The sequence below is a fragment of the Amphiura filiformis genome, chromosome 17 (genome assembly GCF_039555335.1).
Source record: "Amphiura filiformis chromosome 17, Afil_fr2py, whole genome shotgun sequence".
Taxonomy (NCBI): domain Eukaryota; kingdom Metazoa; phylum Echinodermata; class Ophiuroidea; order Amphilepidida; family Amphiuridae; genus Amphiura; species Amphiura filiformis.
The window spans coordinates 38,007,319-38,023,872 of record NC_092644.1 but is presented as its reverse complement, the minus strand read 5'-3'; the positions used below and the strand labels follow the sequence as shown (position 1 = coordinate 38,023,872).

Here is a 16,554-nt window from a genome sequence, read left to right as displayed (position 1 = left end):
TTGTTATTTGTCGAAATGCTTTTGGCCATTTTTCAGAACTGGTGAGGCATATAGAAATGTTATTTGGTGGGGTGATGGTTAAGAGCAGTCTTAAGATTAGATGCTATTTTTGTCACAAAATATGCAAATCAGCCACCTCATTTCCTTTTTTTCTATTTTTAAAAACGCTTTTTGCCATTTTTCGAAACTGGTAGGGGGTATATAGATGTAACTTGGTAGGGTGGTGGTAAAGGGGCAGTCTTAAGATCCCACATGATTTTTGTCGCAAAATATTCCAATTAGCCACCTCATTTGCATATTTGTTTATTTTTAAAAAGACTTTTTGCCATTTTTGGAACTGGTGAGGCGTATAGAGATTTAACTTGGTTGGATGGTGGTAAGGGGGCAATCTTAAGATCCCATGTGATTTTTGTCACAAAATATGCAAATTAGCTACCTCATTTGCATATTTGTTATTTAAAAAAATGTTTTTAGCTAGAATAGAAGGCTGATGCTGCGCCAAAACACGTATGTAAGTGCATAATTTATTAATGATAAATGAACTAGCACTAAATGTTCCTGTCAGTGCTGCAGTGCAAAACTTCTCATGCAATTCCATCTTTAACATTACATTCAAATAATAATTACAATGTAAATTGGAACTGACACCAATTTTTTTCAGGAATATCTTGTTTTTTTTAATTTGAACAATATGTGTTTTAATTTCACTGAATTATTGACCCCCAAAGAAAAATCTAAAAAGTGGGGAGGTGGGCACTACCATGACTACCTACAACCATAATCACATGGTTTATTTTCTTATTAAAGGCCCATTCAGTGATTTGCTCATTCGGACGATCGTAAAAATCATCAAAATTCAGATTTTGATACCTTTGTCTTTTTCATAAATATGTAAACATACCCTGCTAGTGGTTCAGCCGAAAGCCGAAAAAACTAGATGGACGGCGGTTCTCGGATGTCGCGGTTTTCGACGCACAGCGTCGACTGAGATGCCTCCACCTAAGGGAGCGATTTAGCACAAAGTTTGATACAAAGTTTCGAGCCGCTAGGGCAGACTGAATTTGACCTGGCTCTAAATGTTGACTGTACCCACCAAGTTTCATGCCCATATGACCAAATTTATTAATTTGACCTGAGATGACCCCTGGGTGACCCCAGATGACCCCAACATGACCTTCCAAAAATTTGGCTCTAAATGTTGACTGTACCCACCAAATTTCATGCCCATAAGACAATATTTAGTAATTTGACCTCAGATGACCCCTGGGTGACCTCTGATGACCCTGAAATAACTTTCCAAAAATTTGGCTGTAAATGTTGACTGTACATACGAAGTTTTATGCCCATACGACTAATTTTATTAATTTGACCTTAGATGACCCTGGATGACCCCAAAATGACCTCTCAAAATTTGGCTCTAAATGTTGACTGTACCCACCAAGTTTCAAGCCCATACGACCAAATTTATTAATTTGACCTGAGATGACCCCTGGGTGACCCCGGATGACCCCAAAATGACCTTCCAAAAATTTGGCTCTAAATGTTGACTGTAGGCCTACCCACCAAATTTCATGCCCATAAGACAATATTTAGTCATTTGACCTCAGATGACCCCTGGGCGACCTCTGATGACCCTGAAATGACCTCTCACAAATTTGGCTCTGAATGTTGACTATACCCACCAAGTTTCATGCCCACACGACAGTTTTTAGTAATTTGACCTTAAATGACCTTTGGCCTCAGTATATGACCCTGAACCCCACCAAAAAAAAGTAGCCAGAGTTTTTGACCATGACCCACCTATCCTGAAAATCTGAAGTCAATCGGCCCATCCATGCCCGAGATACAGCATCCGGACGGAAGGAAGGACGGAAGCACGGACATTGCAAAAACAGTATGCCTCGCGGTGGCATAAAAAGAGACAAAAATAAGGAATTTACATGAATCTGTAATTTAGATACTGACAGTATCTAAATTAGCTACATGTCTTCAAATGGGGCTTCAACTTTGTTAATACTGCTGTTTTCTTTGTTTTTGCCCAATTTGTCATTTCAAAAATACCAAATGACAATTTGAATGACTTATCCTTCATTTTAAAAGCAATTTATAAACAATATTAATTTTTTTACACTTGCGCTGGGATCACTGAATGGGTCAAGCTCTTGAATGGGTCTTTGAGAAGGGTATAGTTAATTTCATTGTCTATCACTACTAGCTGGAAATTACAGGGTGTTTTTTTTATATCAAATCATTGAATATATGAACACGCACATTTCCAAGTAAATATAATGTAAGAACCGGTAAATATACATGATTTGTGTGGTCAAGTAAACCCTGCTCACCTTCCATTTGCTCCTTGGAAGAGACATCACATTTGCAGATATGTACTTTTCCTGCGCCAAATTCCTTCTCAAATTCCTGTTGCGCTAGCTTCAATCCATCTTCGTCGATATCAACCATGAAAATTGCCTAAGAGAACAATTACTGGTATTTATTTTCTCAAGGAAAACTCAAGATTATAAACTATCATCATTAGAGAATGAATTTGGAGAAAACCTTCTGATAATTACAAACACTCGCTGAGCAGCAAGACCTTCCCTCCAAGCTTTTAATCCGATAGGCTGATTATCTATTTGATTTCATGAATTGGAAGACATTCTTTGTTGTATAACTGAGCTCAATCATCTGAAATTACTGGAACGTGAGCCACCCAGGCTGGTGGCTCAGCATAGTATTTTATTAACAGAAGGTTTTCTCCAAATTCGTTTCCTAATGTAGAATACTTGCAACCAAATTGCATGATGGGCTTTTACGAGGATATATTCATGATACAAATTCAATGTGTTCACCGTTGCCAATACTAAGTCTTACATCACTACCATAAGTGACAGGTCATCAGATGTTGGAAAAAGAACTATTCAAGCTGACTGGCCCTTGTCCACTAAAGACCTTTCTGGGAGGAAAAATCAACCATTTTAGCTCATTTTCACCGTATCTGGACAGGTTTTATATAAAAAGCAATTGCATGATAATATCGCTCAGCTTTGTTTCTTTTTTTATGCCAGGCTGGATTCACCCCCGGGGGTGGCACTTAACACAAATGACCATATGGGTATGCTCCCCCGGAAAGACCCCCCTTTTTGGATTTCGCAGCTCTGAAAGACACCCTATATTTGACCAAAATAGAGCTCCGAAAGACCCTTGATTTTGATCATTTCAGCTCTAAAAGGTTTTTTCAGGCGATTTTCAACCAAAAAGCCAAGAAAGACCCTCGATTTGCATTTGCCCCCCCCCCCTCAAATATTTTTCTTGTCCCCCCAGTTTGCTCCCCCCAGTTTTGAGGCAAAACCCCCTAAGTCTGTTGCTGGGGTCCGCTGTGAGGGACACAGACTGCGGCTAATCAAACCAAGGAGCAAAAAAAGATTGGTGTCTGCAGCATGTAGCTATGTGATATGATACTGAAGTTAAAGCACAACACACATAAAATTATACATAATATTATACCATGATTATACATAGGCTATTATATACATACCTTAGCATGTTTTTGGAGCAATATTTCCACCAGAGCTTTCCCAATACCACCAGCTCCTCCTGTCACAAGAGCAACTTTCCCTGAAATATTCATGATAGTGAACTGGGATCCACTCCTGAATATAATTATGTACGGTATTTTTTATTAGTTGAAATGGAAAAATGCACTTGCTGTCTGGTTCAATAGCCTATGTACATGTCATTGGGAACGTTGAGTGGATGTTCCTTATTGTTCAGTTGGTTCAAGCAGAGTCCATGGTTCAATGTTGCGTTCAGTTGGTTGTAACCTGAATGACCCACTTCAAGTTCAACATAAATGCAAGTGCATTGCATATGGTGTACCATGAGGGCCAATATTTTTCCCAGAAAAAAATATTTATCCCACAAAAAATATTTTTCACAGAAAAAACATTTATCCCAGAAAAGATAATCTCAGAAAAAACATTTGCACCCAGGAAAAATATTTATCCCAGAAAAAATATTATCCCAGAAAAATATTTTCCCAGAAAAAATAGTTTTCCCAGAAAAATGATTTTCCCAGAAAAAAATATTCCCAGAAAAATTAATTTCATCGGATAAAACATTTTTTGCAGAAAAAAATATTTATCCCAGGAAAAATGTTTATCCCAGTGACAGTTTTTTTAAATATTTCTGTGTGATTGTTAAAACAGTTAACAAGGGGGGGGGGACAACCAAATGTTACCCCCATTTATTTATTTGTTTATTTACTTACTTATTTTATAAATAAATATTATTTTGTTTTACCCTTTTGGCTGGCCACCCATCCCCCCATTTTACCATCCCCAGAGCTTATAATTAATTATTTGCACCCCCTGTAAAATTAAACTTAATATTATAATAAGCCATTTGAAACCAATTGAAACAAATCAAAGAAACATACACATTTGTAGGCAGGCTTTTCAAATGTAGAAATGAAATGTGTGTAAATTGAAGTGGCAGTGGCGCCGACAAGGGGGGGTGGCCTGGGGTCCTAGGGGGCCCGTAAAAAGTGAAGAGAAGATACTTTACTATGGGGCATTAAAAGCCAAGAAAACGGACCTCAGGGGCCCGTAAAAGGTTCAGAATAGATATCTTGCAATTAAGGCATATTTTTTACATTACTTTACTATACGGGCCGACAAAGGTCTCTTTTCTTAGGCCTAAGGTATCTCTTCTTTGCTTTTTACGGGCCCTCCGAGGTCTCTTTTTTTCTTTTTATGGGTCCATTATATATCTTTTCTTTGCTTATTAAGGTTTTTTTACATACTCACTAAGGTCTCTTTTCTTTCCTTTACGGGCCTATGGTATCTATTCTTTGCTCTTTACGGGCCCACTACGGTCTCTTTTCTTTGCCTTTACGGGTCCATTATAAGGTATGTTTTCTTTGCTCTTTTACGGCCCATAAAAACCAAACAAAAGTAACGGGTCTGTAAAAACATAGAAAAGAGACGTGCATTTTATAAAAAAAATACAAGATATAGCGTTTGAAGCACACACTCTAATAAATATTTCACTTGAATTTACTCTTTGCTTTTGCCAAAATGATCATCCTCGATATAATGAAATCTACGAGAAATCAGGGGAGTGCACAGCTTAATCGTGGGAACACAAATTGCAAATTTTCCCGCACTTCGCGTGTATTGTGCCCTACTGCCCTTCACTTTATTATGATCATTTACCTTAAAATTGGCAATTTTTCCGCGCTTCGCACGGAGTTTCTTTCAATATGTCCAATCTGGGAGCAAAAGTCGCTAATTCTAATTACAAATTTTTGCGAGCTTAGGGCGCATAATTCACCGGTTCATACTTGGATCATTTTAGCTTCAAATTGGCTTTAAATTGGCAATTTTTTTACACTTCAGCGTGGAAGTTGTTCAGAGAAACTTAATATGGGAGCAAAATGCCGTTCAAATTGCAAATTTGTAAAGGCTTCAGCAGCGCATTTGTCTCCTTCAATGTTCATATTTGATTATTGGCATCTAAACATGCTACTTTCGCTCCCGTCTGCAACATATGTTCAAGAATTTTACACCAACCTCCCTCCCCCATGTTACAAAGAAATTTATGCCACTGTTGCCCCCCACACACACCCACACTTATGAAGTCCTGCACCGTCATCACTGATCAAAGGGGCCCGTGCGTTCACATTGCCCCCGGGCCCGTAATAGCTCTCGGCGGCACTGTGAAGTGGAGTGAATTACAAAATGTCCAGTCAGTTGGACATATTGGGAATAGAAAAACTGGACTTAAGTTATGTTAGAAAGTTTGTTTGAACTGAAAAAAAGAATTGAAAGAACGCAAAAATGACCCTTTATTTAAATTACAGTCTATTTCAGATCTGGCCTATTTATTGTGCATTGCCTGTATTATAAAGATTTCCGAATATATGCCTATGCCCTCATTAGCTTCTCGTTGGAGCTGGGGCATGATCACATGCAATCAGTTGGCAAATAATGTCATTATGGTTCACTTTTTGGGACAGTTATCAGGGTTAAACAATTAATGTTTTGAATATCCATATGTTGCTTTATTCTGCAATAATTAGCATAAATTTGCATAAATGATCTCAGCCTATGTTGGGATATTAGGTGCCACTCTGCACTCCCAACAGAGTCAGTTCTGGGTATGCTAATGCGATACACCCCCAACACACACAACCCCACAAAGGTCCCCTAGCACCAGTGGTGTGCGCAAGGGGGGGGGACAGCCAGGGGGGCCATGGCCCCCCACTTTTGTTGGTCATTCGGGGGAAATCAGTCATTTCCACCGAAATGACTGATTTTGCCCGCACCTTACACTCCTAATCAGACTCCATTCGGGGGGAACCAAACGACAATGCCCCCCCCCCCACTTTCAATGTGCTGCGCACGCCACTGCCTAGCACTGAAGGAATTTAGCCAAAGTTAGATCCCATGATACTAATGTAAGGTAAACATGTGCTCTTTTATACTCACCAAATTTACAGCCAATATTTGCTCCCAATTAATTTCATCACATAGGCCTACCAGCATTGTTACACACAATGTGAAGTTCTCCGTAAGTCGACATGATGTTCTTGAAACAGTCTGAATTAAAGGTCCGTAACCCGATCGACAGCATCATCCCCCGATTTTTTTCATTGTTGATGAGGTTTTGGTATCACATAATAGATACTATTTTTCTCATTACTATCCTGAAATTTGACGCTCCAAGTCGATGTATTTCCGGAGATATCATGAAACACATCGGCTTTTTCAGGTTACCAGTTTGTAAATACTAAAATTACTCCGAATTCTGGGGCAGGGAATTATGAGCGATCATCAGTCTCCTCAACAGCTACTTTGGTTTCAAGGCATACACATTCTGTGAAAAAGCGAACCACACTAACTGCTGAGGAGACTGTGCGCCGTATTTAATTATAGAACTTCCACGCTTCATGTAATGGGCTGTTTAGCTCAATTGATTAGCGCGTTTGTTCTTATATACCAGAGAGGTACCCGGTTCAAAACCCGGTACCGGAAGGTTTTTTTTCTCTCCATTTTTAACCCAAACTTTTTTATATTCATTTGAAATGTAGATATTGCAAGGGGAAATATATTTTGTTTCCTTTTTTTCTGAAACGGTACGAAAAAAACAAATATTTTCCGTTCAATACGGGCCGGGCATTGTACGTCATACGAATGCGAATTGTTGTTGTTGCCTGCCTGCCCAGAATGCAATTCATGTATACCAATTGGATTGCAAATTTGGCTATTTATTCACATTTACGCTTTAAATGCTCTCGTTTTTTCACAAAGCAGCATAAAGGGGGCGATATTTGATATTATTATGTAATTTTAAAGACAATCCATATCCAAAACCAATAGGGTTACCCCCCTTTAAATAGTACAATACAAAATGGAAATAGATTAATTGCATCCTTTTTTTCCCAATATATAAGGTTTTCTGGGACACCCCACACCACCCCAACATTAACCTATTTTTCATTCCAAAAGAATGCTTCAATAAATTTTCCCACTTTCCTTTTCTAACAATTTCTGTTAATTTTAATTTGGTTAATCTTCAACCGAAATGCTGGAATAATATTATATTAGTATTAACTGTCAGGCAGGGTTTCTGTCTATTTTAAGCCGAAATAAAGAAGTAGGGGCCTAATAAAAAAGGAAAAAAACACTGGCTATTTTGGCCATTTAATGGGTGTTCTATGGGTTAGTGATACGACTTTATATATCGAAATTGCTTTGTTGCTTTGCAAACACAACAAATGTGGCTGATTCAATTTTTTTGCTATCAAAAGGGAAAAAAGAAATGAAAAAGGAGAGAAGATAAGAAAATAAGTCATTTGGTACTCTGCGATTCGAACCTTGGACCCCTGGCGTGCCAAGCACAAGATCATCATCAAGTAGCCACAGGACATTCGTTGGCCTAGCTAAGGGCAATTGCATCATGGCATACACCGTGTTTTTTAGTGTGATTTTTTGCGTAATTCGAATTAATTAATTAATCACGAGTATACATTAAAATTGTGTAAATATCAGAATGTTCTCAAATGTTACAATAAAGCAACACCTCACCTTCCATTTGTTCCTTGGAAGAGACATCTCATTTGCAGATATGTACTTTTCCTGCACCAAATTCCTTCTCCAATTCCTGTTGTGCCAGCTTCAATCCATCTTCATCAACATCAATTGCCTAAAAGAGGAAATGTATTCAAGACAAATAAAAAACCCTTTAAAAGGGAGTGCTCAGGCATGATTGGAAAACATGGTTGTGCAATGTAGGTCGGTGGTAATTCATGTAGGCCTACTAATAAACTTCTTGTGATAAAAAGTGTACCATAGCTTTAATGTTAAGTTATTCTATATATTTATACTATGATCAGCTCTTAATTATTCGTTTTTTGTTATTGCGCAAGTCAATAAAGTTCCAAATTACGCCACACATAAATTCACAAAAGCATGTGTCATTTAGGCAATATGCAAAGCGCAGTTCGTGTAGGTGCTGCGCCCAGCTGTGTGTGTACGCCATTCTACATGTATATCAATCCACAATGTTATGAGTCCCGCCTATTATGAGCTGATCAGAGTATAACACAACATACCAGGGCCGTAGCAAGCGGGGCGGCCAGGGATGCCATGGCCGCCCCACTTTTTGAGAAATTTGTTATGTTTTTCTTTATATCTCCATTTCAATTTGGGCATATATTCGTATTTTGGCCGCCCCACATTTGAGATGGCTGCCCCACATTTTTCAACCTTGCTACGGCCCTGCAACATACATGAAGTAAGAAACAGGTTCCGATGGTGTACGTAGGTCTATTTTGTGTATACGTAGGCCCCACCCCATATTGGATTTTTTTAAACACTTCAACATGTACATGTAATATACAAATGGTAATGAAAAGTAAATCCAAAGTTATACTAAAGTAACTTACAAACATGTATGGAATTTCAATAATGTGCACTAATTTGGACATCAATTCAAAACGATTTGAAAGGGGCATTCCGTGATCCACACTTTGTACAGAAATATTCAGATTTTTATCATTTTTATACCACTGGAAAACTCTGGCAGAACTGTTTCTGTAATAAATAATTCTTGCCGATTAATTCGTTTAGCAAGCATATTGTCAAACTTGTTCACCAAATTACAACATAGCAAGTTGCATATGGGGCATATAAATACACATAGAGGCTGTATCAAAATGATACCAGTACTCATCATTTTGATGTTGATTGATAAGCGTACATGCTTATTTTATTCTTGCAAACAAACAATCTCATCAACTGAAGTTGTGAGATTTAAGCTTTTGCTCCTGGATATCTACTGACAAATGTCATAAAAAGTGGATGCTAGGATTGTGAAATACTCCTTTAACATATTATGTCACATTTAGTGATGTAGGCCTATGCACTTGAATGTTACCCATGAAAATAAAAAGTAAATTTTAAGTTGTAAATGTTAACGATCTAAATAATACAATTCAATTTAAATATTACACCACTTTATCACCAATGCATCATTTTTACAAAAAAATAAATAATTTAAGCCCTTAGCGCCAATGTGCTCTGTTCTATTTCAGATGCCATTTTACCCGAAATTGTTTAAACTTGATAAATTTGTGTTTGTGGGATATTCCAATCCAGGGCCGTAGCAAAGTTGAAAAATGTGGGGCGGCCATCATAAATGTGGAGCGGCCAAAATACAAATATATGCCCAAATTGACATTAAGATATAGAAAAACATAACACTTTTTCAAAAAGTGGGGCGGCCATGGCATCCCCGGCCGCCCCGCTTGCTACGGCCCTGTTCCAATCTGTTGGCGTTGAAGATGATGCTAGATATAAATTTGTATCTGCGGAATATTCCAATTTCTGTTGGTCTTGATTCTTGAAGATGATGCTGTGGAAGGCTGTTGTGTAGAGTGTGAATGAGATGACTACTGTGTATATAGTGTGGATGAGATGACCACTGTGAACTTCTGGCAAAAGTCCAGAACAGTCAGAACACCTTACTTATCTCTCATTGCAAATTTAAGAAGTTCATGGACATTTGGTAACTGACCATGCACGCTGACCTAGCTAGCTGACTTTGTCCATAAAACAAAATCTGTTCATGGACAGTTTGTAACTTGTTATTAAACTTCAACTTCAACTTCCACTACACTATCAATCTGTCAACACTCATAATATTGAAACTGATTATCATTCCCAGGTAACAAAACCCTCCACTATGGGCTACAGAACACAGTCTTATAAATAATTTCATGTGGAATGAGGCTAATATCCTATCCCCACCTCAAACTAGAAATCTCACTGCTGCATATATTTATGAACTATGTCATGAGGAGTGAGGTTATTTTAGGAGCTGGCAGTAGTCTGCATTAGTGCATTTCTATTACTGAGATACCATGCATTATTCTACAAAATATTTTTAGTGATTACAAAGCAAGAGCATTTGCAAAAGAAGCTCGGACTTGGAGCTACTTAGGTTCAAAAGTCGAATTTTATTTCAAGGTCTAAACTGGATGTATATATTCACTCAGGTGTACCTGAGCGAAAAAAAGGTTTGTAATTTTTACAAATAGTTACATGTATTGTTCAATTTTGATTAAAATATCAAATGACACTTGCTTTAAGGCAAGTGGGATGGCTGGAGCCATATATTTCCAGTTGTAGCCATTTAATTAAAACAGTGCACTTATAATAAGTACACTTATAACGTGCGACGATTTGATCACAAGGATCCTACTTTTTGAATGATAGTAATACCCAATGGTGTACTTAAATACCCAGGGTAAGACTAAAGTCTGAAATTTCAAAAAATCTGAATTATTTGATATCATGACATTCTTCGTATGCCCTGTTCGTATTCAGAATACAATTCGATGTCTGGTGTGCTGTCATGTCCCACAAAAAATACTGTGAAACACTCATACCAGAGCCCTTAATTGCACTCAAATTAAAAATTTTATTTGCCAATTCGACTAAGCCAACTAAGTCAACTTTCAGCCCGGTTTCTCAGTATGATAAATAAAGTAAAGTACAAAATAATATAGCCCTACCCTTTAGAAAATTACTATACATACCTTAGCATGTTTTTGGAGCAATATTTCCACCAGAGTTTTCCCAATACCATCAGCTGCTCCTGTAACAAGAGCTACTTTCCCTGAAATGTCCATATTTAACTCAATGACATTCCTCCTCCAGCCACTTGATCCAAGGTGTTTGATTGATATGGAAAATGAACTGCAGCTCTGCTGAACTGGTATAAATGAATATGCAGTGTCACTGTCAGTATGCGAGTGAACATGTGTTTGGCGGTACTAAGCATTGAATATTTTTATACTGCTCATGAATTAAATTTGAATGAAAAAACAAAAACAAATTTGGTGTGATGCATGACTTTTGAACCACCGACATTTGAACCACCAAATGATATTTTTCTCAAACTACATGAAAACACAAAATGTGATGCATGACTATTTTTATACTGCTCAAGAATTCAATTTGACCTTTAGATGTAGTTATAACCAATCAAAATCAGTTCTCAGTTAGATATGGAAATCATAATATTGTAAGTTGTAACACTAAATACATCAAAGACACACAACTTGTTATTTCAATTTTTCTTATTTATTCAATGATATACATGTAGTACATGCTACACCATACATGAGCAAAGCCATTTCCAGTGATAGGTGCTTAACTTGATGACCCCTTATAATTGATGAGATTCTTTAAAATATGAACACAAAAAATTGACCTTGATATTCCTGAAATACAGACAATAAGACTCGACTAAACATAACTTCAAATGTGATCCCAATGCAACATTTGAACAAGAAATATATGTATTCATACATTGCTTCTTTATAATGAGTCAAACTGCATCCAGGTACTTCCTATTAAGCTGAATTTATACTCTATCACTTTTGCAGAAACGCAAATTACACAATGCTCTATGTTTACTTCTGATTTCAGAGCGTCAAGCCGATCGATCCATACCCATCACTTTTGCAAAAACAATGTTGCTTTTGTGCATTGACAAAAATTTGAACCACCACATGATTTTTTTTCTCAAACTACATGAAAAAACAAAAACAAATTTCAACCCCAGAAATATATTGCTAATCAATCATAGTTTGTTAATTAACTTTTCTAGAAGTTAATTAATACAGACCAATAATGATCAACAACAATTGACCTTTTCGGTAAATCCCATAAGCCTTTGCGAGTACATCCGAGATGTCGTCACATCAGTATGAGTCAGGCCGATGCACACATCATCGTTTAACAACATTGTTACTGCACATTGGAAGTTGGTGTGCCGTCAAATGACGACATCATATGTACCGAAAAGGTCAATATGGATGTTCTAAAATGCATTAAGTGGTATTGTTAATATTTTACTTGTCATCTGCAATCACTCAGCGAGCAAGTATAAGTTCACACTAAGAAAAGTATACTCTAGATTTACAATCACCACATTATTGATGTTGGTCTCAATTTTGACAGGGAAGTGAAAAAACTACATGAACATTGTTTGGACTCAAAATTGTTTAGATTCAAAATCTTTATTCAAAATTTGGTCTGTTTGTGCAATAAATATTAATTTTCTTTTGTTACCATACTTAAAAAATTTCTGTTATTATGAGCAAGTCATGCCTGATAACAACTTTATTACAGTTGCAAGGTAACATAATACTGGAAATGGAAATTTCGCACGATAAATTTATCGCGCTTTGCCAATTTTGAACTGTTTCCCCCGTTTTTAAATTTGCAATTCCAAGTTTCCTTACATTGACTTATATTTGTGCATTGTTAGTATCGCGGTATCAGCTTGAAAATAAATGTAGCACGAAAATTTCCATTTTTACAGTACACAATTTTAGTCACTGACTATTCTCCTCGTCATCAGTTATTTCCAACAAGTTTCTATTCACTCAAATCTGAGCAAGATACAATTTGACCCCCAGATGATTTTTGAAGAGGCCCTCTGGTTATCGCCCACTTTCAAAATTATTTCCAGCCAGTATTTGCCCAATCATAGCCATTTTCTGAAAGTATCATAAATATTGTGTACATGACCCCTGGGTGACCTTTGACCTTACTGTCCTTGACACCGTACCCCACTTGAACCTTCCTATAAGAAATATTTTGACCAACCTTTTAACGATCTGTTACTTTCAGGGAGAAAAACCTGTATTGTTTTGTTTTGGTATTGACAGCATTTGACCCCAAGATGACACTTGACAGCCTTCAGATCACCGAATGATCATTACTACAATTCGCTGTTGTAGTGCACGTTAGTAATCATTGGTTACTGCTCCAAGCCTGGGCTCATACACCTGTTCCGAATTTTGATATGCCATAGGCTTTGTGTTGTAATCATTGCGATCAGTGGTTCGTAACAAAGAAAGCGTGATCCAGTTGACCTAGCATTGGGCTAGCAGCTGCTAGCAACGGTCATATTCTAACATGCACTACGACAGCGAATAGCAGTGATACTTTTGGAATAGCAGCTATTTTACAAAACATTAACCAAATTAGCACATACACATACAAACAGAAATAGTGACTGCATAGTCTTTTCCTGGAGAGAGAAAAATAAAACACAAGGCAGTTACACATTTGTTGCAATTGCATCATAATTTCTTTTGTATTTTGATATACACATGTAACTTGATTAGTGATAAACAAGACGAGCATAAACAGGGATAAAGAATTATTGAACTACCGCTTGCCTTTTTCTTTCTTGCCCTTTCTAATGGAAAAATCACACCTTTTAATCTGTAAGCCTTCCCTTTACTAAACAAAAAAGCAACATAATGCTTTTTCCCCATCTCGATGTACATTACATAACTTAGTCCCGATTGACCCTGTGACAAAGTTGCAGCAACAAGCATTTACAGGTAAATGAAGTAATTCTTGCACGAGCTCGAACATTGTGAACGCTAGTGGCTCCGCAATAAACACATGCGTGCCCTTACATTGTGTAGGCGCTTAGTACGCTACATGGATGCAACACGCATGTTCCAGCTTGGCCAAGAATTACCTAATTTACCTGTAACAAGGGTAATAAGACAGTCAAAAATAAAATTGTTCCTTTACATTATAAACAGTACAATGAAGGTGCAAGTAAAACTTGTACTCACAAGTTGCACACCTGAAAGTTTTGATACACCTGTACATTTTGAAACCAAAAAAAAACCCACTTGGTTCTCAGTACAGACAAAGTCCATATACAGATCTGTGATAGGGAACCATATCACCTAGAAATATACATACTGGCCAACAACCAACCTGCTTTGATACTGGACAGAGAATGGGCTATTCCATTTAAAATCCATACTACCCCTGTGGAAGATGTTGGAAATATCTTCCACAGGGGGAGTATGAATTTCAAATGGAGTGAGCACAATAGTAGCTCCAATTGAAACTCTCCCTCCTTCTGTGGAAGATTCATGTTGAATCTTTCTCTCAAGGGGGTGTATGAAATTCAAATGGAGCTGCCTAATACGGTTAATTATCAACTGCAGCTTCCAATAAGCAATGCAAAACATTAAGGTAAACAACTTCACCTGCTATGAATGAAAGTTAAATTTGAAAATAATAATTGCAAACACAAATAAACTTTTTGTTAGTGTATCATAAAGAAAGTCTTTACTATATTTTTTTAACTTATCAAAAGAAGAATTGTCAAAGGTTAGGCCTATATGTTTGTAAAACTATGATGACAGCAGGGGACTGGGGGAGTGAGCATGAAATTATAAAATAAATAATAAATTAATTCCCACCTGTCCGAACTCTACCTTTACACAACTTCTATACTCTTATCCTAACTTGAAATCTGAACATTTTACCCTTACCCTAAAACTAGCGCTAACTTTACATTATAATGCCTTGGTATTTTAAGTTGATGGGACAATGAACTAAACACAAATAAATCATCCTAACCGAAAAATTTAATTTGAATATTCTTATCAACCAATGTATTATTTTATAATGTACCATCCAGGCCCGTACGCAGGGGGGGGGGGGTGCGACAGGTTTTTTACGCATTTTTGGACAAAAAAGGTCCAAATTTTGGGAAGAAAGTCCACTTTTCACAAAATTGCCCCCCCCCCCTGGAAAAAAGTCCACTTTGTCAAAATCAGCACGCCCCAAATGAAATCTTGCGTATGGGCCTGGCACCATCATTGGTACCCAAGAGAAGAGAAGGGTACACAGATGTATGACATGCAAACATTGCAGAGGCCAGGCTATCAAGTCTTAACTCTCTTCATGTTGAACAAATAATTGGACAAAACAGCTTTGTATTTTGACAATACATTCCAAACTTATGATTTTAAATATTTCTTAACAATATAACCAAGTCACCGACAATAAATCATAAGTTTTGTTAATATACATGTACAAATAAAAGTGGCCAGCATTGTGAATACCTCAAACAACAAATGTTGTCTTTACAAGTTTCAACAAAAATAACAGTCAAGTAATAATACATGACTCCATCCAACTTCAATGTTGACACACACATGGCCTACATTTGCATCAAAAGTTCCATGAAAGTGGATTGTTTTAAATTGTTATTCTATCAATATTATTCTAATATAGTTTATTTTCTTTATTATAAAACATTATGTACATGTTCATTCATAGTATTTAGTTCCATATTATTATGCTTATTGAAACCCCCACAATAAATAATATTTGAGGACCTGGAAAAATGATGCCTGGTTTGATATCTATAGTCTGCGCACCTTTCTCGAGTCAGTAATTTTGATATTAATGTTTTTTATTGTATCTTTAAATGTTATGATGGGAAGTATATAAAAGTACAGACAAATCCAATTTCACACATTCCTACACATCAATGCCAGCCATAGCTGGGTCCCCCGTTAGGTGTATCCCACCAAAAATGTGAAATTGTGTGGCCTTGGCAGGGATATTAAACTGCATTCCATCACCCGTGTTACACATAGACAAAGGAAAGATGAAAGCTTACAACACAATACAATTCAACATTGATTTTTAAGCGGATTTAATCCACCCAATTGGGCAGTATCAACACCAGTTTGGTGCAGGCGGAACCCAGTAATGGCCGACTGAATTCTGACCATCACTTGGCTCGTTGGATTCATCTATACATTATCAGAAAGGAAATGATTCAAGGAATCCAACTAGCATAACAGATTCCTGCAAAAATAAACAGTTTCTGAGAAAGTCTCAACATTTGATTTTACTTTACTGACTTGAGGAAGGTATACAGACTATAGTACCTCTATAACATTATAGAGGTACACACATTTAAAAATCCTCACACACACATATTAATATTACTAATATCATATTAATATTGGTGTATTTAATTTTACTGTTTAGGCAAAATAATGATTCCAGCATGTTTGCTAATCTAAACTTCAGATAACCATGTCATTTCCAATGAAAAGATTATATTGAAATACACCAGTGCTCGATTTAAGAAAAAAAATCTGGTCATCCGCCAGATGACTATGTCATAAAATCTGGTCCTCTG

The 16,554-nt window shown here is 36.9% G+C and overlaps 1 protein-coding gene across 1 annotated transcript in view; it reads right to left on the bottom strand.

Annotated features, from left to right (window-relative positions):
* LOC140137753 (15-hydroxyprostaglandin dehydrogenase [NAD(+)]-like) overlaps positions 1-3,678 on the bottom strand; it is a 30,410-nt gene extending 26,732 nt beyond the window's left edge. Inside the window, exons 1-2 of the mRNA XM_072159519.1 lie at positions 3,536-3,678; positions 2,343-2,469 (exon numbers count right to left, since the gene is read on the bottom strand). Of these exons, the coding sequence (XP_072015620.1) occupies positions 2,343-2,469; positions 3,536-3,628 (220 nt within the window). The 5' untranslated portion in view covers positions 3,629-3,678. The remainder of the gene's footprint in view (positions 1-2,342; positions 2,470-3,535) is intronic.
* Positions 3,679-16,554: the final 12,876 nt, after the last annotated feature.